Source organism: Drosophila teissieri, chromosome 3R (assembly GCF_016746235.2).
Source record: "Drosophila teissieri strain GT53w chromosome 3R, Prin_Dtei_1.1, whole genome shotgun sequence".
Classification (NCBI taxonomy): Eukaryota; Metazoa; Arthropoda; class Insecta; order Diptera; family Drosophilidae; genus Drosophila; species Drosophila teissieri.
The window spans coordinates 9,750,340-9,775,015 of NC_053032.1; the positions used below are offsets into that span (position 1 = coordinate 9,750,340).

General features: G+C 41.2%; 1 protein-coding gene across 17 annotated transcripts in view; it reads right to left on the reverse strand.

Moving 5' to 3' along the window:
* Positions 1–24,676, reverse strand: part of LOC122622207 (dystrophin) — a 136,199-nt gene that overhangs the window by 30,156 nt on the left and 81,367 nt on the right. For all 17 annotated transcript variants that reach the window (XM_043800487.1, XM_043800473.1, XM_043800472.1 and 14 more), the window contains 4 exons: positions 10,375–10,547; positions 6,820–6,970; positions 5,185–5,308; positions 2,517–2,674 (listed from right to left, as the gene is read on the reverse strand). In XM_043800487.1, the coding sequence (XP_043656422.1) occupies positions 2,517–2,674; positions 5,185–5,308; positions 6,820–6,970; positions 10,375–10,547 (606 nt within the window). The remainder of the gene's footprint in view (positions 1–2,516; positions 2,675–5,184; positions 5,309–6,819; positions 6,971–10,374; positions 10,548–24,676) is intronic.

A 24,676-nucleotide genomic window follows, 5' to 3' on the forward strand; every position in this document is an offset into this window, starting at 1 on the left:
CGGCGTGACATTGATGTTGATGGGCGCCGTGCACCATTTGGAGTTGAACCAAGAGGAGCAAGGCAGGCTTGGGGATGTTGAGATGTGGAGATGCCTCCCAGTTTGATTGAAGAGCCTTGCTGGGCATTGCATTGAGGTTTACCAAAGCCAGTACTAGTCAAACTTCATTAGGGTTGAATGCTTGATTGCAAGTTCTTGCTGGCGGAACTTCCAGAACCCTACGGTTTTGATTCAATTTTTTCCTCTCTGCACTGTAGTTTCATTAATAGCCATTTATTGAGCAATTACTTAAGTTATCGGTGTATATAGATGTACAGAAGATTCACGAATAAATAAAAGCAACCAAATGTCAGATAATTCTTCTTCTGATAGGCACAAAAATACATCCCTTCTTCCTGCCACGCAAATGAAATTTCCCCACAAAAACTTTTTATTCAATTAATTGAAATTTTCTCCCTGTGGTCAATTAACCAAGCTGGCCACTGTTCAGTGGCTTAAGGGGGAGGAAGGGTTTTGGATACTACACTAGCTAAACTTTGCTCAGCTATTTGGCGACTTCATTTAACGTGGCCCAACCAGGCTTTCATAAAACGGTCGCAAAGTTTGCATATCCTCCCCCGCACCCTTACTTCTGCCCTGTTCTGCCTGCATCCTTGTAATTGTTTTAAGTTGCATTTATTTAAACTTTTTTATATGCCAAGCGCACCAAACTTTTCGATTTTTTCTTGCCGGCAAACTTTCTTCCTTTCATTCTATTTTAATTTTCACTTTTTTCTGCTTACAGTTCCCTTTTAATTCTTGCACATTTTTAATTTTGAAAAAAGTTTTCCCTATCAGTATTTTTTGTTTCGCCAGGAAAAAATTAAAACAACATTTTCGTGTAACGGTGGGCGAGTACTGCCAAAAAAGTTAACCAACTTTTACAGGTGGGTACGAATTTTTTAGCCGCTTTTAACTTGATTTTTATGCTAGTCCGAAAAAATATGAAACGCACTACACTGTTAAGCACTTTTAAGGAGTCTGCAATTTTTCTGGGTGTCGAGTGGCATTGAGAGATTATTTTCCGGCGATTTCCGCTGATTCAATTGGTCGAAAATCGACTGAACCGGAAACCAGTTAACCAAAACGAATTTATCAAGAACCATTTGAAAAAGAGCGGCGGCAAACGCGTTATTTAAATTCGTTTGAACCATTTTAGACCAAGTGGAAATCTAACGGACGAATTTATTTGAATTTTAAACGGTTTTCATAAGCTCGCCGCAGACACCATAATAAATACGTATAGAACTAGTTGAAGTTATGGTATATTAAACCGCCAACTGGGTCAACATTTTGTTTTGATTAGATCTGCCTGCTAAAGGAACAACAACAAATGTTTTCCAAAATCAGTTCAAACCGTTCCCAATAGTACAATTTATCTATCAAAAGGCCTGACCTCCTGATTTAGAACAAAAGTTTCTAAATAATAGAAAGATTAGGTATTGCTTAGTGGTTTGATTCAGATTATGATTTATGTTTAAAAATGTATTAGCTTAGCTTCGTCTTCTATTAAAAGACCAACAAAAATATTTAGTAGAATTGAGAAAACTTTATTTCCGACTATAATATGTAGGTAGAAGACAAACGCTGTTTTTATGTCCTTGCTGCTGTTTTGGTTCAGGATTTCTTGATTTTCATGAATATGGCCTTTTGGCTGTGCTCTTTCCCCCTACATTGCTTTCCTGGTGCTCGTTCAGTCTGAAGCATTGATTTTCGCTTCGCTGGCCGCCGAGAGTATGCCACCTACAAAAACTCGCACAAAACGGACGAGTATCGCATACAATATGTGCACTTTATGCGCTTTGATATTTTATACATTTTGTGCCCTCTGAACGAGTTGTTTTTGCACCGAAATGGGGACTGGTGTGTCCCATGTTGAAGCCATTGTTTGCACAGTCTGTGTGACATTTTTATGCGATCAAACATTGTTGCATCAAATTTACGGTGCGTATGAGTAACGACGCTAGCAGCAGACATCCGAAACAGCCTTCTTTCAGCCAGTCCCTTTCAGCCCGTCCCTTTCAACACATTCATGCCCTTGCGGTGGAATATATTGTGTTGTTGTTCTGTGACAGACAAAGCCTCGAACGACTGGCGTCATAAAAAACACACTTGCATTTATTAGCCCAAAAAATGTAGGAAACGAAAAAGGACAACGTATTCTGAGCTGGAAATAAACTTTTTGTTGTGGCCACAGCGAGTGTAATTGAATAAAGTATTTTCACAGCGGAAAATGTGCCAGGAATGCGAGTAGTACTTCTGCCATAAGTTAAACTCATTCGGAAAAACAAACTAAATTCGAGTTCCTCTTGAAAGAGCAGTTCTTTTCTCCCATCACAGAATGGACACTTAACGAGCAGTTGTAAAAATCCAAAAGTACGCGCCTGTTCGAGTTCAAATTTCCATGAGGCCCCAAAGTCAAATTACGAAAATGTCACGCAGGAAATGAGAGGCAAAAGTTGCAAGTCTCGACTTACCGTCATGTACTCATCCAGGCGATGCTTCCAATTGTCAGATCTATCGATTAGATTGTTCCACTGCTCGGAAAGTTTTCCCACCTCCCGTCGGATGCTGCGTGTTAGCTCACGGCTCTGCTCCTCGGCGGACATGTAACGCGAGTCGGAATCATGGTTGGCTGAGGGGAGAAGGAAAAAATTATGATAAGGAAATGTTCGTTACTAAATTTATGAAAATCAAGTCAAAGACAAAGCCGAAGCCAAAGACAAAGTTCTGACAAAAAGACAATTGCGCTGCCATTAAATTGAGCAGGATCCCACCAGCATTCCCCACCTGGCACGTACAGGAGTTTATGAATTAGAGATGATATTATGGCTCTTAGTGTCGGCTCGATGATTGTGTGCTGCCAGTTCTTTGGCATCTTTGATTATGCTGATTGCAGCCTGTGATTAAATTTGCAATAAAATAATCTCTCGGACAGGTAAGCTCTGGGGGAAAGCCTACCCACAAGCTGAGTGGAAACAAAGGGAAACTCAAACATGATTCGGCAGGGGAATCAATTAGCTGAGCTGGGCAAGTTAAAGCCAACGTTTCGAGGTAAACTCAATTCACATCGATGTCTTTAAGCCATCGATTAGCTTCGATGAGACCGCAAAAACCAACAGAGCAGCTCAGCTATTTCCTTCCACAACAGTAAAAGATGAAAGCCAAAGCCAGTCGTCGTCGCCGTCGTCGGCATCGGGAAAATCGAAAAGGAAAAGTGTCAGGAAATTTGAAAGACAAACTGACGCGCTCTGCGGCGAAGGGAAATGCAATAGCAGATCCATGGACGAAAGGACCAACTGACTGATAGTCGAGTGGCAGCTGCTGCTCCTTCTCATGCTTCTACTGCTGCTCCTGCTACTCGTGCTACTCCTGCTACTCCTGCTGCTTTATGGGCAGGCCAAAACAGTCGCACAGAAAAGAAGGCAACAAGGCGAACTCAAAGTTGGCTAAATCCGAATTTAATTTAATGCACGGACGGAGACAGCGAGCAACTTTTATGGCCAAAGGAGAGGTTGGACAGCTGGTAATGTGATGCTAAGCAAATATCGAGAGTTGAGCTGAGTTTTCCCATTCCGTCTCCGTCGAAGTTCCGTTGTAATATTCAAATTCAATTTAAAGATTGAGTTTATCGCTCTGCATGTTTTCTGCTTTTTGCTCGCATCACTGCCTTTCTGGAGCGAACCTGCATAAATGTTGATATTTAAATGACTCCTGGTTGGTTTCGACGAAATATAAAAATAAATATGCATATTTATTGGCATAATGCAATACACACAAATTAAAGATCCAATGTATGTATGTCTAAATTCTGTATAACAATTTATCAAAAATTAAAAATTTTTGTTTATACAAATAGATCACATACTACCCGTATTATACTACTCATACTATAATACTAATACTAACTAATAATAGGCATTAAAACTCATTTCACTCGGTACTTTTAGGGGAATTCGCTGCATACCAGTGGCGAAAAAGAATGTCTGAAATCAAAGGCCACAAACTGATGGTGTGATGGGGACTCGGCCAAATCTCTCCCACAGCTGATGGCTGGCACTAATAGCGTACTAATCGCTCTAATTGCTCTGGTCGCAATTATCATTGACGCTTTCCCAGCCTTCCCACAGCCCGCCATGCCACAAAAAAGCGAAAACAAATCCCCAACCAAGCTCTAGCCTCCGCCACCGAGCTAAATCCACACAGCCATTTGCTAAATTGTTAACTAAAGGATAAAAAAAAACTTCGATGGCAACTAAGCCAGTTCTGAGGTTTCGGGGGTTTTAGAACGGGGTATACGTGTGGTGGTGCAAAATCAATTGGCAATTCTCCGGTTGCCCAACAACAGTTGTCTACTTTTAGGCGCTCACGTTCCGAAGTACAATCCCTGGATTTGTATTTGTATGCGTGCCAGTGCGAGTGTGGGAGTGTTAGTGTGGTTTCTGAGCTTCCTAAGCTTTTGTAAAATAGTTAAAGCAAATTCTTACATGTTAGTTTTTCGGTGATTCGTGAGAGATATTCGACAGAAAGTTCAATCAATTGTAAAATGCTCAGGGGAATGTCGAACGAGTAGGGTGGTGGTATAAAAAGTTGAAGTCTTGCTGAATTCATTCAATATGAAGAAGGATTGCAGGAATATTCGTTTCAAGTTTCATTTAATGCTACGTGGGGAAACTTCTTAGAATAATGTAAGGCAACATTTAATTAACATACAAACTCTTAGTTGAGTTAGTTTTAAATGAGCATCACAAAGCTTTTAGCATTAAAAGTAGAATCATATTAAAGTGACTTTTAAATTTTGTTTATGTATTTCAAAGAAAGAATTTAAAGAGATTTATCTGTGACAATTTGATATTGCATTTTGGTAGTCGAGGTCAACATATTTATTCAGACCCTACCCCTTTAATAACAAAACCCTTTGGAAGAACGTGTCAACGAACTCCATAAGTATCCCATTACTAGGAGACTCTATTACTCCACGGACATTTAATAGATCATGATTCTCCACCGACCCTAACAAATCCAATTTCAGTTTTGCGCCACAAGAGCACTTGACGAGATTCATGGAAAACCTTTTTGTGGTCCACTTAATGGGTAGTTTAGCCGGCGACTTTTTAGTGTGTCGTTGGTGGTCATAAAACTTACCCTCCGTATCGCTGGTATCCGAGACGGCTGCTTCGTTGGCGATGTACTGACGACCGCTCGTTAAATTGCTCTCGACAATTGGCCGCTTATCCTCCAATTGGCGGCGAAAGGCTTTATGATCGTCCTGCAAGTGGAACGGCAATGAATGCAATACATGAATGAATGAAACTCTGTGCAATAACTATATATATAAAAGTATGTTTAGGTTTTTCATGATTTTTGGTAGCCGTCTGAAAAATACAGTTGAAGTGGTCAGGGCCCATAAACTATCAAGGCAATGGCATCTTCTGCAGCCCAAGGCAATAAATTCTCGTGTTTAATGCATTTAGTTGGGGAATAACAAAATGCAACAATATAAAACTTCGGACCGAGAGGGCTGGACCCGGACTTTTGTGGCCGATGGCTGAATCCTTCGTTCGCTGGCAAATAAAATCTCCAGGCCGAAATGTAAATGTTCGGCAGACCGTAACTTAGTGGCAGGCAATAGATTTATACACTGCCCCCTGCTGATGCCCCCTTTCTTTTTCCTCTCCACGGGGTGAAAGTTGACTCATTTTTTTCCAGCTGCTCCTCCGCTCACTTGTTTCTTGGAGCCCGGATCTGGGCCTGTAAGTGGGGCCAAGTGAAATTCAAGTGCCTCATGCTGTGTTAGACATTGTTTTCCCATTCGGAGAGTGGCCTGCTTGGCTCCTGCCTTACACTTTTTCCCTAATTCCCTTACTTCCCTTTTCAGGCAGGTCTCTAAGTGATTCGCCCCATATGTGGCAGGATGTGTGGAATCGGGCGAGTGTGTCCATGTTTTTGACATAACAAGCATCATTTAACAATTATTTAAGAATTCTGAGCCCAATCGTGGGCGAGGTCGAATACGCAACTCGGTCAAGTAGGTTCTACTCGAAAGGAGGACTTGTGGCTGTTTAGCCGAATTTACCAACTAAAATGCGGGTTCTATTGCACGCCATTAAATACATTGATACGGTACATAACAACAAACATATAAAGATTTATGTGCTTCCCTGCAGGGTTTGAGAAAGATTAGGATTTAATATTTGTCCGCATAGAGCCAATATCCGAGCATAAAATATTTAAACTTGATCGACCTCAGTTTTTATATATATAGATCGAATTGACTATACTACTACAAACTCATTAAATTATACCATAGCAACTGATTTGGGCTGGACACAGCAGACTCGAAATACAATTGTGCAATTGCAAAATGATTGCATTGCTACAAGTCTAAAATGTTTACCCATATCAAGCTGCAGTTCCCGGATCAGTTGGAAATGGTATTTTCGCTCAAATAAGCATGTACATGACCCAAATATGCTTAAGGTATTTACTGAATATTATTTAATTATAAACCAGAAAATTTGGGACCGAAAACGCAAAGTGGCAGCTCGCCAAGTCACTCGGCATCATTAAACCCGGGACCTGAAAATGTGTCAAGAGACCAAGCAGGCCAAAACTTCCACACAATTAGTTGGCCAGGCGGACAAACAAATTGAGGTGGAGCCCCCGGGGAGTTTCAAGTAAAAATGAAATGCAAAAATGAAGAAAAGTAGTATAAAATTGGGTCGTTAACCAAAAAAGTGGGAAATGGAAAAGGTTTCATGACCCCTTGCCAGGACTTACCAACTGTTTCTGTAGACTGGCGGCATCGCCTCGAACGGGACCCAAGCCCAAAGTGCTCAGTTCGGTGTCCTTGCGGATAACCCACTCGGTCAGTTCGCGGAGCGACAATAGCAGGGCGTTCCAGTGCTCCGAGTTGGACTCCAGGCGATTCCTGCAGGGAAACAAGGGTAAAAGGGTGTTAGAGATTGTTTTGGACGGACAGCCAGAATCAGAGCTTCCTTACATTGCAAAAAAAGTTTTAAATCATATCTACCATCCTAAATATCATATTGAACACAAATAAAACGTAAACTAAATAAAAAGGTGCAGAGTTCCAATTAATAACGCGTAAGTAATTAAGGCAAAATAAGGCAAATCTGTCCCTCCATAATAACGCAGTATTTTGAAGAACGTAATCCCTAATTTAAAATATATTTATTTGAGTGTAATTTATTTGAAGAGCATTTCCTATTTTTCTCAGTGCCCACGAAAGTGCTGTAATAATATTAAATTTAATTTGCACTTTAGAGCAGACGAGGAAGCATCTGTGCTGATTGCACCCGCAAAATGTCAGCGACAATTTGTCTATTTCCTTGAGTTTCCGCTCGCCTTCCGGCACTTCTCGTCCTGCGCCTCAATGTTCCGCTCCTCGTGGCCCACAAAATGTCCTCCTTAAGTGAGGTCTATTAAAGTGTCCTGTTTTGGCTTTTGGCCGGGTACCCTGGCACAGGCAACACACAGGCACAAATGGAACTGGTCTATGCCAAATTTCAGCTGTCGCTGTAATTGTGAAATGCCATGACATTTTATTCACATTTTATTTCGCCCTGGCATATTTTCGACCATTGTACTGCCAGCCAAGGGGGGCAAGAAATAACACAGGGAAAAATCTGAAAAATCTCTAGCCCCGCGACCCGGTAATAACAATAGTCACAGCCTCATTGTCATCTCATTTCTGCCCGCTTTCTCTAGTTTTCCCGCGATTCTCTGGTCCTCCGTTCGGAGTTTCCTGCCCCTCGACCTTTTGTCTGTTTATCTTTGGCGAATTTCTTTGGCGTGCTCATTTCATTCTTTTATTATTTCTGCTCTGGTTTTGATTATAATTAAGGCTTGGCTCTAGCACCTTTATCTTCGTCTGGAGCGGAACGCCTATTCCTTTGGCTTTTCCTTTGCCGCTTTTCGCACACTTTCCCTTTTCGTCATGCAAATAAAAGGAAATAACTTGAGACGGACAAAACTTGGTGTTTTTTCCTCAAGTTTCAGATGCCTTGTTGTTTTCTCACTTTGGATTTTATTTCTGTGAATAGGCTTTGGACAATTGCTGACGTGGGACTGACAAATTGTTTGGGAAATTGATATGGGTGAAAGTTATAAGAGAATAAAAGTGACACGATTGGTTTTGGGTCCATATCATTTTCGAACAATCAATATTGAATCATTTTCCTGACCCTGATATACTTTTACGACTATAAAATATTAAAACAACGATGATTTAAGAGATTTTCTCCATTAAAACTGTGTACCTAGATTTTATTGAAGTGCTTTTCATAAGCATATTGATTGATTACGGACATTCCCCCACATCCATCACCTCAGTATAAATCTGGTCGTGAAAAAATGGTCGATTAAATCATTTTTTAACCCGCCAATAGAAGCTTAAAGAGAAAACGAATTCATGGAAAAGATACGGGTTCATCAATCTTCCCGCAAGCACGCACACACAACCATTTGGATCAGATACAGCAATCAGCGAGAATGTGAAGGGGGAATAAACCAGATTCGGAACACCTGTAGAGATGCCGCACGCAAAAAGTTTGCACAGTTCAAAGCCAACGAAACTTTGCGCATAAAATGACCCAAAGCCAAAAAGTGCCGCGGCTAATACAAACGAACGGCGAACAATGGCCAAAATCAAATAGAAAGCGGCAAAGACGTAGAGGGATTGAGGAATGGCAGCCACGGTGAAACTTTTCAAGTGCTGTCCAAAATATTTTGCAGGAATTTATAAGCCAACAAATCCTCAGCGCAAACAACGACTCCGGACGGCGGGTCGGAAACCAAGCCAAACAACAAAGGAAGTAGCTCAAGTTTAGCCCACGGAAATGTGCCAGAACGCCAGAGTAATGAGGGCTGCAATTTGGGCGGAGGATGATCAGTGGAGGGCACTCTCGAGGTGTCATTCGTCATCTTGTCTGCTGCCTTTAATTGAAAAACATTTGGGCAACATGCAAGAAGCAGCATCGCACGGAAGAATACCCTATAAAAACATAACAATTAATAAATAATAAATAGCCTGCGGTTATCACCCTTAAATTTGATGTTAAATTTTATATTTTGCTTAATGAATGTAATTGTTGTTAAAACCATACAGACTGATCAAACTATAAGGTAACAATGCTAATTTTTCCTTTTAGAAACGTGGAAAAATAAACGTTGCCTAGTGTTTTGTGCGCAACATCACGTATACGCCGTGCTGTCTTGGTCGATGGATAATTGCCATTTATATTCATTATGCGATCTCGCCCGCTCCGCGTTGAGCGAACTTCTGCGTGTCACCACCATCATCATTATTCATTTCGGTCCACTTTTGCCATACCCAATAGCCTCCGCACCCCTTTTGTAAACATGTAGCCCGACTTTCATCATCGGCAGCATCAATATCAACAAGCGTGCAATATTTGTGGGCCCAAGCCAGGCTTTTATTTATGAAATGGGGAAATTACAAACACAAAAACGAAGAGAAACAAAAAAACAGGACAGGAGGACGAAGGACGAAGGACGAAGGACGAGGGATACTGGGGCAGTGTTTGCACACGATTTCATCAATGACACAGTGTCCATGGACCAGGGCTTTTCGGACCTTCACTCGTTTCCATCACTTTTCACGCGTTTCGTTTTTAATATTGATTTTCGTTCGCCTCGCGGCTTTGTCAGCCGTAAAGTGTGGCCCCCTTTCATCTCCACCTCGCTGACTGCTCGCTTTTCCGGACTTCATTTTCCCATTTTCATCGGCACAAAGTTGCTTAACCCGCGCGGCACATGAGACACAAGAGAGGGAATGGAATGGCTTGTTTTCAACTTGTCAAACAATGTCGCTGCACTGCTCGTTTTGTGCACGGCTTAACGCGGTTTAATTAACACTTAAAGCAGCACTGGGATAAGTATTTTATTTATCCGTGGCTGGCAATCTAACTTAGATTCGGTTTCATTCATCATAAGCCCAGCTGGCTGTTTAACAACTCCCTGGGCAATTTACTAGCCCGCCGACAGGCTCTCAACTTCATGCCCATTTAAACACTGAAGCCAAAAACTGCATGGAGCTACTTTAATTCTATTCAGCTGGTTTTCAAGCATCCTTGGGCCGCAATCACCCTGCTCCCCCTTAAGCCCACGAGCATAAACATGGCAGACCAACAACAAAAGCAAAAAAGCAAAAAAGCAAAAAGCCGCAGCAGAACCGACCAACAAAACTGTTTTTTCACCCCCACCCGGACAAACAATTCAGCAGCAGTAACAGGAAGGCAAAAAATGAGAATCGAGGCTGGCTATAGGAAACAAGAAGTCAAAAGCACTTACCTGATTGCAATACTTTTCGATTTTAAATTATTCCAACGTTGATTCATTTCATCGAGGCGACGCTGCAGCATAACCGCATCCTCTTGTGAGGTGAGCGAACCCAAAAGTTTGCGGCCTGTTCCATCGAGACGATCGTAAACCACGCGATGGGTTTCAATTTCCGATTGTAGGTCCTGGAAAGAGCAGAAATAAAACGAAAGTGGAGCGTGAGTCGGGAAATGCTAATAAATGTGTGGGTTTGTATTCAGGAAAGGTTGACCTAACCATTAAAGCTCTTCCATCAAAACTAACCTAGTGTTTTTTTCAAGCAAAACTCTGCTGAGCCCAAGCGAGTGACAAGCATGAAAGCTCTCCACCTGGCCAATTATTAACCGCATCTGTCCCAGTTGTTATTTTCGACCCCACCCATCCTTTTATCTGTCATATACTCTGTGTTTTTCCACATTTTTCCCTAACCCCTTGGAGCCTTTCGCATGTCAGATGGAATTTTGTCCCCTGCTCACAAAAAAGGGCTTAAAATGTTGCTCGCTTTTGGTTCTGGATGCTCGTTTTTGTATCGGTTGTGGATTTATTTTCGTTTCTACACAAGTTCTGTGAATATATGTATGTATTTGGAGAAATGTAGCACCTCGTCTCGTTTTGCAATTTCTCTGTTTGTTCGTTTTCACTTACACTTCCATGCCAACTTAAGCGTTTATTTAATTGTATTTCAACTAATTTAATCAATCAATCAATCACTTACGAAATATACCACATAAACTAATTAAAATTGGAATTAGGCGCTGGCACACAGCACATCAAATAATTGAAATGGTATTTCGAGACTTCATCCTGTGCAGCCATTTCTACGCTCTCCTCTTTTCCAAAAATTTCCCGGAGCGTGTGTGTGTGGGTGTTGTAAGTGAGTGTCTCTGCGTGTGTGTTTGCTAATTAAACCTTCATTAGGAAGCTCGTTGCCTTTGTTGCCAGTAAACAAAAACAAGAAAATAGAAGGCAAGAAATCCTAGCCAGCAAAAGGACGTAAAATTCGTCGGTCGCCTCAGTGTGTGTGCGGAATGAAGCTCCAATTAATTTGGCTTATGCATGTCACACACAAGCACAAACACACAACCACACAAGCACACAATCACGCATGCACGCACACACACAAACATCGCGATTCAATTAATGCGCAAAAATTGTTTATACGCCAATAGAGCGGAAATGGGGTAAACAAAAAAAATCAGTCAGAAGAAAGGGGCAGCCCAGCACGGGGCATTTTTAATGAGCAGCAAGTGATGGATTTAAGGGGTATAAATGGGGAATGGGGACTGGGGACTGGGGATCACGATCGCGACACATGTGCCAAAGCCGATTAAATCAATTAAAATGAGAAAATGCCGGCGGAAAAATGGGAAAATGGGAAAAGCGACAGCAAAGCGGCAGTTTCCAGCACGAGTGAACGCAGTTCCGGGTCATTATTGCGCCCCCTTGCGCCACGCCCTCTTTGGCCACAGCGGACCATGGAGTCTGCAGACCAACCCCACACCTTAGGCAGCCCCAACTAATGCCGCTAATTTGCGCGACGAAAGACCACAATTTCCTGCATGAGCAGATAGCTCTCTTTTATCGGGCTTACCTCTTTATTGGCGCTTTTCTGTGGCGGCAGCCAGTTATTTAGATGTCCCTTCCTCAAATGAGAATGGCGGACTCAAAGGGGAGTCGATGCTAAGTAAACCAATCCGAATGGGGTCTTAGTTATGCTCTTCCAATTTTTAAGTTTTTTCTAATGCTATGTATATATTACTTTTGGATTCGGCTGCTTACAGGGTACCAGAAGCTGTTCCGCCACTTAACCTACTGGCTCCTCTTGGTTTATTAATGGCAAATAAAAACGCGCCCATTTTCGGCGCTCATGAGCGTGGAGGGTGGTAAAAAAAGGGGCTTCTGACCACGACCATTAACCACGGCAAAAGGCTTCGTAGCTGCGGGCCAACAAATGCAGTTTATGGCTTTTATATGCCAACGGCTATAAATACACGTATGCGAGCTTACTACTCGTATATGCTGTGTACTGTGTGAGAGTGCTTTGCTGCCTTTCCGACGCGCTTTTGTTGGCTCATTTTTCACATTTCCGCTGCTTGTCCTTGCTAAGTCACGACATGGCCAGAACTAACACATCTACGAGAGCTTACGTGTGAGCCGCTATACGAGTTCGTATATATGCACTATGCACTATGCACTGCAAGTGACTGCGTTTTGCAGTTTAAAGCGCCAATTAAGTAAATGCCATGCTCGGCTTGACCTGACCCCAAGCTCTTAGAGAGGAAGAAGGGGAAGATATGGCTGGTTAAAAATGCACGCCCACTTCCTGCTGCTGAATGGCAGCTCTAACTAAGCTTCGCCAGGGCTTATCCACATAATTATGCCTTAGATGGGTTAATTTATGGCAGCAGCCATGAAACTGTGTTGAGTGGGCTTAAAGAGCCGGGAACTGCTGTTTGGCAATTTAAGTAAGCCGCATAATTCCCCAAAAGGTCTTTAATCGAAATCGGAATTTCCACTACGGCTCCAGTGGAAATTCATTCGATTGAGCCACTCGAGACACTTCCCAAATAATTTTTGCCATATAAATTCATAAGGATTATTTTATTATGCGCATCATTTCCGTGCCCCAATACGGCGGAAAAAATGTCTGCATGAATTTCGAATCTTTTTTTAAAGAAGCAAAAATACCTACGGGTGTTGTTTGCCTTATTCCTCTTTTATTTTTGGTGGTGTTTTGTGTTTTGATTGTTTGCTGAGCAGATGAAGAGAGACAGGCCATGTGAATAAAATAAAAATGCGTTTATAAGACGCCTCATAAATATATTAGAGGCACATAATAAACACATCACCAAGTGATGTCGGCCCACCAGTGACGAATGCTTGTCCTGGCCGGGCCAAGACCCCTCCTCCCTGGAAAAAATACAGCCGCTGGGGGAAAACCTGTCAAGTGGTGCTCACAAGGGGCGTTCAAGCATTACTGACAGCAGCCATAACCCAGCTCCCAGCTCCCTGCTCCCAGTTCCCATTCCCCATTTCCAAAACAAAATGACAGAAAATTTAAACAGGGCCCATCATCATCCTCATCCAGCTGCTGCTGCTGCTATTGCTGCTGCTGCTCTTGAAACTGCCATTGTAGCATTTTACATATTTTAGTCGGCCCGTGTTAACATCTGTGTAAATCCTTTATGACCAAACTCTGAGCCGTCAGCACCGAGCTGGAGTTACTGGATGACAAAGTTGGGGAACTGGAATTCGATTTGGCTGTATCAGGCAGTTTGGTTATATCATCTTGAGCGATGTGTCAGAGCAAATGTTCTATAAACATTTCTTTTGCCAGTTACGGGGGAATTCGGAATGATAAGAAAAGGGTGGGGAAAAGGAAACTCTGTTTCCGGGTCAACTGGAAAATGTGAAACGGGAAAATGATGGGTTTAAGAGAATGTTGATGAGGGATTAATTTAAGCCTTTTTATGCGGAAAGTGGTAGTTAAAATTTGTAAGCTTGTTTGATAAATTGAATAAACGTATTTATGTTTGATATATATGGTGCTTTCGAAATGATAAGGAACATGTTCAGTTTGGAATGCCACAAAAAATGATTTTTATAGTTGTGGACGGTCTTCTGTATACGGGAAACGCTTTCTTTATATGTTTATTTTGTGGGGAAGTGATATAGTTTCATTTATCTTATGTTCAGATTTTGAAAAGATTTTGTCATGAATGGCTCATAAGTTTCTTTGAAGAAGTTTTGCGACCGCTCTGTTTAAACTCGAAAATATTTTTTCCCATTTCCTTTCACTTATCCCCTTCAAAACTTTGCTTTTGCTTACTTGTGCAAGTTTCATCCAAATATGACTAAGTTTCTGAGATGCTTAGAGGAGCCAAACAAACGAGAAAGTTTGAATCGACGCAGGCACACCCACTATTTAAAAAAAAGACATTTATTTTACATGGTGTTTCAGAATAACTATTGAGCAAGAGGCTATTGCATTATTCAGTAAGATTTATATATACATGTACATATGTACATGTTTTATAGCCACATGTTTAGTTCTAAACGTCATATACCCCAACATTTTAACGACTGCCGAGTATAACAACTAAAACTTGAGCCATCAAATGCAGACTGCAAAATCTGGAATCAGAAATGCATAAAGCCAAAGGCAGCGATCAAGAAGAGAGGGGAGTTGTATAGAGCAGCTGGAATATGAGCTCCAATTTATCCGCATGCAATATTAACTTGGCTGCACTTGGCTTTGACTTATCTGCAGAGTTTACGCTGCACTGAGCAAATAGACAGGACTCGGGACTCAGCACATACATACATCTGTACTCACACATGCGATTGTGGATTGTGTATAATCAGGTAACAAACCAGGTTAGCAAGCGGTGGTTGCCACAGACTCCTGGCCAACAAGATTCGAGGTGGAATCGATATGGCGACGGTTTTTCTCCCAGCTGTCCCCCGAAAGCTGCTGACAGCAGACGCCAAAAGGATTCGGGGGAAAAGAACAAAAACCCCACTAAACCGAAACCGAAGTTAAATGCTCTGGCTGCATGGCTCCTCTCGACCAAACTTCTGTGGCTCCTGCCAGTGGTAGTACCATATTATTAGACACCCACATATGCGGAACAGTGTTAGCTTTGAGGGCAAGCCATCCCCTATCCTGCTAGTACTACCCTGCTCCAAAGCCGAATCCTTTTGTGTCAGCTTTAATTCACTTCTGGACGCAGAGAGGCTGCCGAATTTCCCTTTAGCTTCTCATTTTTTATCCTCCCCTGCGCTTATAATCCTTTTTGTCTGTTCCCGGACTCTGTAGGCGGCTCAAGTTTACGGCTTGGGGGTTTGGTTCTCCAGGTTTTCTCCCAGGTCCGTAGGTTTTTCCCCTTTCCCCAAACAATTTCCGGTTTTTTTTTAGGTTTTTTGGTGACCTGTGATACGTTTATTGTTTCTGCTTCTCGTCCGGCCGGCTCATTGCTGCTGTTTCTTTTTATGTCAGGCTTTGTATTTCGTATGCAAAGCATCTTTTTCAGCTCGTTATGCGCTTGGGGATCTGCTGCCTCAACTGTCATCCTTTTGGGTTTTTATATGCAAACGGAATAGCACTAAACTGAATCGGCTTAAATCAACTTTCAGAATGTTTTGCAAACATATTTCAATAAAATTAATCCAATAGTTTTTGTATTCCATATTCCTTAAAAGTCCTGCTTTGCATTTCACACCTGTTCGTTCGGCCTGGAAGCTCATTATCATTGTGAGAGTTTTCTTTGTCATTGTTTCTTATTGTGAGCGGGTTTCCTCTGTAGCTTTCATTTGGATCTTATTTTCATCTTGGTCACAGTCTCAGTGCGTGTCAGACTGTTAAGCTTCCCCAGCGATTGCCCCTCGGCCTGTTCTTACTCACCTGCCTCCATCTACATATTGTTACTCCTGTTTTTCTGCCCTTCTAGGCGGCAAAAAATATATAACAGCGACACAAAAACCTTTTGCCATTATTTCGTGAGCTTTGCACGTACACTCGGCCACCTTTTTGTCCTGTGGGTTGCAGGTAGGCACTCTTTTCCACTGTTTTCCACTGCTTTCCCGCTGCCCCCAGACTTGCCACGCCCCCTGCACTGGCTATTAACCCAAATCCCCCGAGTGGCAGTTGTTGTGTGTGAGCTTCGTTGACTTTAGCGGAAAGTTCAACGTTCAGTCATAAATAAAAAACTCAAATTCTTCTGCCACTCTGTTCTTTTTTGAAAATGCATATTAATCATACGCCACGTTTGCCCACCCGCATTTCAATTGGCCGCAGATGACATTTTTCTCTGAGCTGTTTCCTTTTATTCGCGCTCGTTTTTCACTCCTATTAATTAATTTAAAATAGTTGCTGTAAATCCCGCAATTTATGTTAGCAATTCATTAAGTGCCCGAAATAAATATGAGAATGCACGAGTATGTAAATTAAACGTCGGTGAAAACATATTTTAATTAAGAAGGAGTTGGCGAACCTGAAATATGCTTTTCCCAACTGCTATGTTATTTATCACCTAAAAATGTTTAACGTTTTAAATAAAATGCCTTTAATGGCCCAATAAAATGCTGAAAAGTTAAGCGAATTTAAACACCATTTTAAGCGAAAATGTACATAAGCCTTAAACAAAAAGTAGTGTTTATATACATATGGCAATATTTTCACAATATGTTGTTTATCCTGTGGCGCCACATTCATTTTATAATACTAGGTCATCGGGTCAGCATTAAATAATATGTATTTATACAAATGCGATGTCTTTCAAATTTATTTTGCAGAGCTAAATACATGTTTGAGTTACATGTTTTTCCTTTGACTTAACATGTTTTTAAACAGTTTTAGCACGTTTCATCCCTGGAAAATACTTAATAAACATTTTTGGCTGCCAAAAGTGACCCAAATAATTTTACAGCGCCCTGAATGAAGCTTTCTCCTGAATTTGCCCCTCTGACAAAGTAAGCCTTCGAGGTTGCCCCGCTTTTCAAAGCCTTCAGACTTGCAGCCTTGGCAAACAATGCAAATTCACTGCGATTTAGATGTGCAAATATGTAAATTTGGATTTTATAGAGAGCAGGGACTTCGCGGACGCCAAAACGGAACTCTGTTTGCCAACGAAATTTGCTCGCCACGTTAACGAATATTTAGCAGGGCTAACAAAGGGCTCCACAGTTGGCACATTGGCCAAGTTGGCAACGCTCAGCAAGCTGGAATTTGCCGCAGCATCAAAAAAAATGCATATGTAGCGAAATCAACAGAAATGGAGAAACGGAGGCAGCAGAGACATCCTGGCCAAATGGAATGACATTTGCATTGAGCATTTGAAGTGTCTAAATTTGGTTTCAGCAATTGCAGGTCTTCTGTTTTAGTTTGGTTTTTGCATAGCAAACGAGCAGCTGGAAAAAATGTCATTAAAATTCATAAAGAAAAGCAAACTAAATGCAAAGAACCCGCGAAAACAAATGCAAGGAAAGGCAGGCAGCACGGAAAATAAATTGAAATAAAATTTACGTAAATAAAATTTCTGTGGCGGCGCTATAATTGCGCAACTGTGGCGCATCCTTCTCATCCTTGCCGCGATAATAAAATTCCGCAAGACATGACTTTGCCCAAAATAAAAATCGCAAGCCCAGCAAAACGACAAAAAAACAAGCTGAAATAATTGAGAAATTTTTGCTGTGGGCGTTGGGCCAAATGTGAAAATTGCTCTGCATATCCATACGTTTGGTTCGAGATTGTGTGGGTGTTTTATTCTGGGGCAAACATTCCACATATGCGAGTATATGCTCGTAATCCTCGGCAAATTAGGATTTAATGAATGTTATCCCACGACTTTGCCTAAAGTCCCAGAATTTAAACATGCAAAGGACTTCAAAATGTGAACAGAGGAATTCAATTGAAAACAACAATTATTTAAGTATCTGAAAAGCTTTTATCATAATAACTGAATGAAAGGGATACAAAATATGCATGCATCTTGTTTCTTTAACTTTGATTGCCCTGGAAATTAAGGTCAAGAAAATTATTGTCATTCTTAATATAATGTTTTCTATTCCAAGCCTTTTTAGGACTAGGATTTAAGATTTTTTCTTTAGGATTATATATTTTGCAATTAGCTTGAATGCATTTGAACAGTATTTAACCGGTTTTCCAAATCTCCAATTAAAACACACTTTTCCTTGCCAAACTCAGCCCCAATACATTGCGTTTAACCCCACTTGAACTCAAATTCGGGGTATCTTGTGTCACTGTGGACCCCCCAAAAAGTAAGCTCCAAAAACTGCACAGACAGCAAGTTTAATTTGTTTATTAAAACTTAAACGAGCTTTGTGTGCTCGGCGGCCTGAATGGGGTGGGAACGGGGTGGTAATGTGGGCCAAAGGGACTTGAGTTGGAAGAGTTGAACTGGAGGAGGGGGGGTTCGTCTCCAGTTAGTTGGCCTGGTAAACTGGTAAACTCATCATCAGCTGAGCGATGAAATGGCGACGACGACGACACTTTTTAAACTACTTTAACTTGGCTGTTCCGAGTCTGATTCGCTTATTCAGATATTTTCCTCCAGCACAGCTAACCCCTTGAGCCCTCGTTCTTGCCCTGATTTGACCTATGTAAACTGAAACTCATATGGTGTCTGCTGTTTAAGCAGTTTGTCCGGGTTTTTCATTTTTATGCAGAGCGGCTCAGCACCGTGAAAGTTTGCATACGACGAAATCTGTTGGGGACTTTTCAAATTAGTCGTAATAAATAATTAAGCATATCACATGCATATTATGTTTGCGGAGAGGGGTCCTGCTGGCAAATTGCAGTTTGTATTTGCTGGAACTTCTTCTGTAAGCAGGCAAAACTTCTTGCGGTTGGGTAACTTACTTGAGGCGGACAAATGAGGCTGAGAAAACAGAAGTTGGTAATAAGGAAGCCGTTATCAGCCCACAAAATGCAAAATAATGAAGAAAATTTTCGTAACGTGTACTAGCATTTTATAAGGATGGTAATGCGTGGGAAAGAAAATAGTAAATATCCAGAGTAAAATTGCAGTTACAAGCAGTTATTTAACATTTCCCTATTCAATGACACCAGCTAACGAAGGATGTAAACGTTTGCGGAATGATGGAAACCAACTTAAATGGCCAAAGCCAAGGGATCACAGAACAAACTGAGCAGGAAAGTAGCCAGAATTGACCACATTTTAACTGGCTTCGTGATGAAGATGATGGCAAAGTCACGTAGTGGCAACAGTGAGTGCCACATTAAGTAGCATGCAAACAGCAGCTGCAGCAGCAGGAAGTCAAGGGAAGGACAATAACAGATATTGAAAGCTGGCCCAGGACACAGGACCCAGGACACCGACCCAGGAGACGGATGTAAGAGACAGGAGGAAAACTGAACAGAGTACTTAACCCAAGGGAAAACCGAATGCAACTAGTTGGAGTCAGGATATCAGAGCCAGTCACTTAGTTTGTCCCTCTATTTGACCAGAAAGAAATAAAAAGGCAAATGCAAAACGCAACAAAACAAAGCAACCGAAAACATTTCAATTTTCCTGACGACTGCCAGACCAAATAATAAAAATCAACCATGGTCAAGTGAGCAAATTGGCCAAATGAAAACGATGTAATGAACTAAAGTGCATGAGCCAATGAAGGAAAGGTCCAGGGAAAAAGCCAAAAGGAAACACCAATCGATGCATACTCAATAGAGAAATAAAAAAGAAACCACTGACGAAGGGAGAGGATTTTCAGGAGTGGAAGTTTGTTTATACGATGGGAGATGGTTACACAGTGAATTGATAGGTGGCGATGAAGAGAGCAACGTTCTATTTGCTAAATGGGTCGTAACCCGTCAACGTATCAGGATCAACGGATTACGAACTAGAATCTTAATTAGGTATCTTTGAGGAAAAGCTATGAGTAAAAATCTTAATTTCTGTTGTATTTAAAGGTAATGGGTCTTATCAAACTTATTAAAGCCTGTTTCGCTTTTTGTTTAAGCTTGTCAGTTTCAGAAAGTCAAGCAAACGGTAAGCCATTAATATAAAGCACCAAACATTTAGTTTAAATTTCAATTATTAACTAAAGAAACAAAAGTAGGGTCATTAGCCATGCCCTGGGGTCCCTGTTCGCGGAATTATTTTTGTGTCAATTAAATGCCATAACAATATTTTCATAGCATACTTGTCTCGGCGGTCAGTTATCAAATATATACGGCACATTAAACTCTCGTTAATTTGTTTTTATACCGTCAGAAACTCATTTAAAGGTTTGCGGATTTGCATATGGCAATATAATTTATTAATTACCCGCATGCAATTACGATTTTGCGCACAATTAATTTGAATTCTTTGTTCTCAATTGTTTTTCCCTGCGCTTTTTTAGACACGCTTCCGGCGAATAAAACTCCTGTTGCGCTGACCATGTGTGTGTTTTGTAATTTGCTCTTACATTTTATAACATTTTATTTTATTTTGCATTTTAAATATATTTACGCTGCTTCACATAATCGTTTTTAACCCATTTTTTTTTATTTTTCTGCCTCTTTGTTCGCTTCCAAAGCTGCATTCGCTTTGCATAACTAATTAAAGTTTGTTGGCGCTTTTCATGCGCCATTTCTCAGTTTTGCGTGAAGCAGCAGGGGCAGCTGGATAAAGGAAAAGCCAGCCAGAAATTATTATGACATGGAAAAGGCGTTAGCCCTACTCAACGCCACGCCCACCCACAGTGTTTTCCGAAGTTGAAAAAAACAAAGCCAGAGGAAGTAAAATGGGAGAGATACTGACTGACATTAATTAGAAGCTACTGCTGCCAGCTATATAGGTTGGCATTATGTTCTTGTACTTCCTCCACAAACTGCAGCTGAGGCTGTCCAGTCATTGCAAAAGTGCACCGAAATATTTACGGGGTGTTAAATAGAAAGTTTAACATAAAATGAATAGAGTAAAAGCAAATTTAGGGAATATTATAATCTATTAGAATATTTAATTGAAAAAAGAAAACAAATAATAATAAAAGTTAAAGAAAGCTGTGCAATGACGGGTGCAACGTCAAATTGCAACCCTTATGCATAAAAACAGCCAACAGCTCATATTCAATATTAGCAGTCACCCTCATCCATTCACCCACTTATAGGAAAAAGTTCACCTGAGCATCCTGCAAATGACCCAGCGACCACACGTAGAAAAAAGGGAGAAAACTTTCAACAAATTATCAACGTACAGTAAATGAAACTTTCCGCTGGAGGAACTTTTTGTGAGAAGCACACAGGACACAGACACCCCTGTACTTATGTACACACACTTTTGGGACTGCCACACGTGAGTGCAATTATGTAATACAAATAGGTAATGAAAGTTTCACACAACTCCAACCCACTTTCCCACTTCCCATCTGGCACACAATGCAGAAAAGAAGGGCAGGGCACATCAGCCTGGTCAAGCGTATAAAACAGTTAACAAAAAATGCCTGCAAGGGCTTAGTAATTAAATTTATTGAAATAAATTGTCGCTGGTTGGCCCCGAAGAGCGACTTAACTTTTAATGAAATGGGTGCATAATGAAACTGAGTAAATAATGGCAGGGGGCCCCTAAAACAAGGAGGAGCAACAGGGAGCCAAGCTGGGCAGCGCAAAATCCCGTTCTCGGGGAAAAACAGCACGAAAAATTCCGCATTTTTTAATGCGTTATGAACGCGGGCAAACAATTCTAATGTATACTCGGTGGTGGGCTGTTTTCTCACCCCCTCCATAAGCATGGCATTTTCCCCCCTTAGCCACACTGCCACTGCAGTGTTCTTGCTTTACCTAATGGCGTTGAAGCAAAAACGGAATGCACCGAGCACCAACTATGTTGCCACTTTCCACTGAACGCGGGCATAATGGAATAGAATAAAATAAAATATTGAAAAAATGTGTTATTGTAGCTGGCATTTGGTGTCAAGAGAGAGAAAGGGGTTAGATGTTCGTGGGTGTTAAAGCCATAGTCCACATTAAGAGTGTGTGTTAAACCTAGTTGAACAAAGTGACGACAATGGCTCGGCAAATATTTTCTCAAAGATTCATTTTTCATTGCTCTCTGAGCCTAATGGGTACGACTTAAAATTTCAAACCATATATATATAACACACTTCGATTTAGTAGAATTGGGGATTTTTTGAACATCTCAGTAGCACGTTTAAAGCATCAACATACCACAAATCTACAAATTAAAAAGTAAGCTTCTGGTTTCACCCCTCCTCTGACATTATGAAAATAAATCAGTGACAAAATGCGAACCTCTGTCAACTTTTTTTCCAAGTAAATATACAAGTATAGAAAGTAACACACTTCCGAAAAGTAAACAATAAACTGGAAAGGCAATAACGACAAACAAAGCCGACACACAGACAGTCCATAAAAAATAAGCAAAAAAGAGGCCCATGAACGGGCATATACGCACATTAATAAAGTTGGTAACTTGCGGTTAACTTTACCCGTGAGTGTGCTTAAGTATTATAAACAACCGACAACAACGGCTACTGGACTGAGAAACATTTCCGACAGGCACCGCAAAAAGTATGCAACACGCACCGAGGCAATAAACCAAATTCAAACGCATGAGGAGGAGATGGCGGTATAGAAAAGTTTCCGCAGCAAATTGCAAACTGATTTAAAATTAAGCAGAATTATTTCGCACAACCTGGAAAAAGAGGGAGACTCAGCCGAACACACGTAGCACAAATGAGCGTCATCAATCAAGTAAAAGTTGGAGGAGGAAAACCCAGATGGCTCAGCCAAGGATAAAGGATAAGCAGCTAAGTTAATTCCAAGGAGGCGGAAGTGTAATGGCGTGCTCCTGATTTCTTACTGATTTCCCATTCGGGGCCAGAGGGGAAAATGTCTCAGATGCTGCAGTTGGAACAACTTACCCAATAAGTGTAGGAGTTTCCCACAGCCATACAAATCGGGCAATCAATTATGTTAATAAAAAACAATAAACAAATTACCAAAAGTGGGCAGACTTCCTTTGATTCTATGTGGCCTACTTGCTGTGTTCGGCAGTGAAGGCAAAATGTATATTTCTCATGATCCCACTAAGCGATAAAGTTGCTTTGCCTAAGTATTTTGCTCCACAAAACATAAGCAACGAACACAAATTTAAGAAAAACTTTATTCCCCTTCTAGTTTGTCAACTGCATCTTTCCCGGATCCCCGACCAATTCCCCCAGGACTCCAGCAGCTGCTCCAACTGACTATTTATATCGCAATTGCCTGTCTACTTGTCCTGCCACTTTGCTCTTTTTCTCTTCCTGGCTAATAAGAGTTTTTGCCTTTCCTCTTGGCCGATAACTTTTCTCGGCACCGTGGCCAAGTTTAGTTTATTTATTTGAAAATGGCTTTAGCCAGAGAGGCAACCGCAGGTACTTGAAGTTTAATCACTTACATTTCTCCACGCTATCATCCTCAGCAGGAAAACAACAATAACCGTTTTGAGGCTTTTAAGTTGACGGTAAACGTCATCAGCTGAGAGTGGAAACTTTGCTCATTTCCTAGATTTAGGCCTTCACAACATTTGTTCAACAGTCAATACAATGTTAGGCACACTTGTGGGCTAATTTAATCAAAACAGCTCGGTTAAATGTATCAATTAGTTGGAATCATCTTAATATTAAATATATAAAGAATCATTATATAGGCGCCTTACAATTTGCAATAACATATTTTCACCCCATTAAGAGATTAAACGCAAATGACCTTAGTAGACCAGGAAGAGTGACCTGATTCTCAGTTGGAGATTTTCTTTTTACGTCCCTTAACTTTTTCCTTAAAGCCAACACTCCGTGCCTGAAATCTTGTCACCGTTCTAACGCGCATCTAAGTGGGCTAGTTACTCGCTTACCCACCAGGGAAGTGTGTCTGAAATCAAAGTTAAGCTTGTGCCAGATGAAGTCGACAAGACCACGAGCTTAATGTGATGCGGTTAGGGAAAGGTCGCTGGGATTTGCCACACCAAAGCCTTGACAAACTTTCTGACTCCGTTCCTTTTTTGGACGCCACTACTTTTCCATCGCCACGAAAAGCGGATCAAATCGAGGCATGCCTAGCTCAGATATACACTCCGCAATGCTAAGTCAAAAATCTAGTTGGCAAATACTTTTGGGGACAATGTGCGTTGCGGGGGGATAATCCGCCCAAAAGCAGACTACGGAGCATACGCGACAATCAACATGCCAACATGTGTTCTGCTGCTCGCACACTTCCCTCCCAAGAATTATGCTTATAAGTTATAACTTTTACGTCTACTGAAGAGAGCTCCGCCCAGAATCTTGAGACCCGGGGCGCTTCATTATTTGCACAATAGTTTTGTGAAATAAATTTCACCAACTTGCTGCTTATTGTTATGCAGAGAGTCTGTAGCTGCCTCATAACTTGTTATTGTCGCTGTTAACAACATGTTGTATCTGCAAGATACTTTCTGCGTGTCTGTCTGCGTATTGCGTGATTCTCCGCTCATTCATTTTTGTGCTTTGGGTAATTTGTCATTGTTGGCAGCAGATACATGTTGTTTCTATGTGGACTGGAGAATTTCTTCCCCACCCACACAAACGCAATTGTCTGTGTGAGATTTAGTCCAACACCTCTCGACTTAAGTTTGCCTCGTCTTCATAATTTATGTGTCTTGCACTCGTCGCCCTTTTTAATCGCCTTTAAATATGATTTAGTATCGTGAAAAGCGTAAAGCAGTTGAAACCACTGAATTATTGCAGAGAGCTGGCTATAAGAAGTCGCACCATA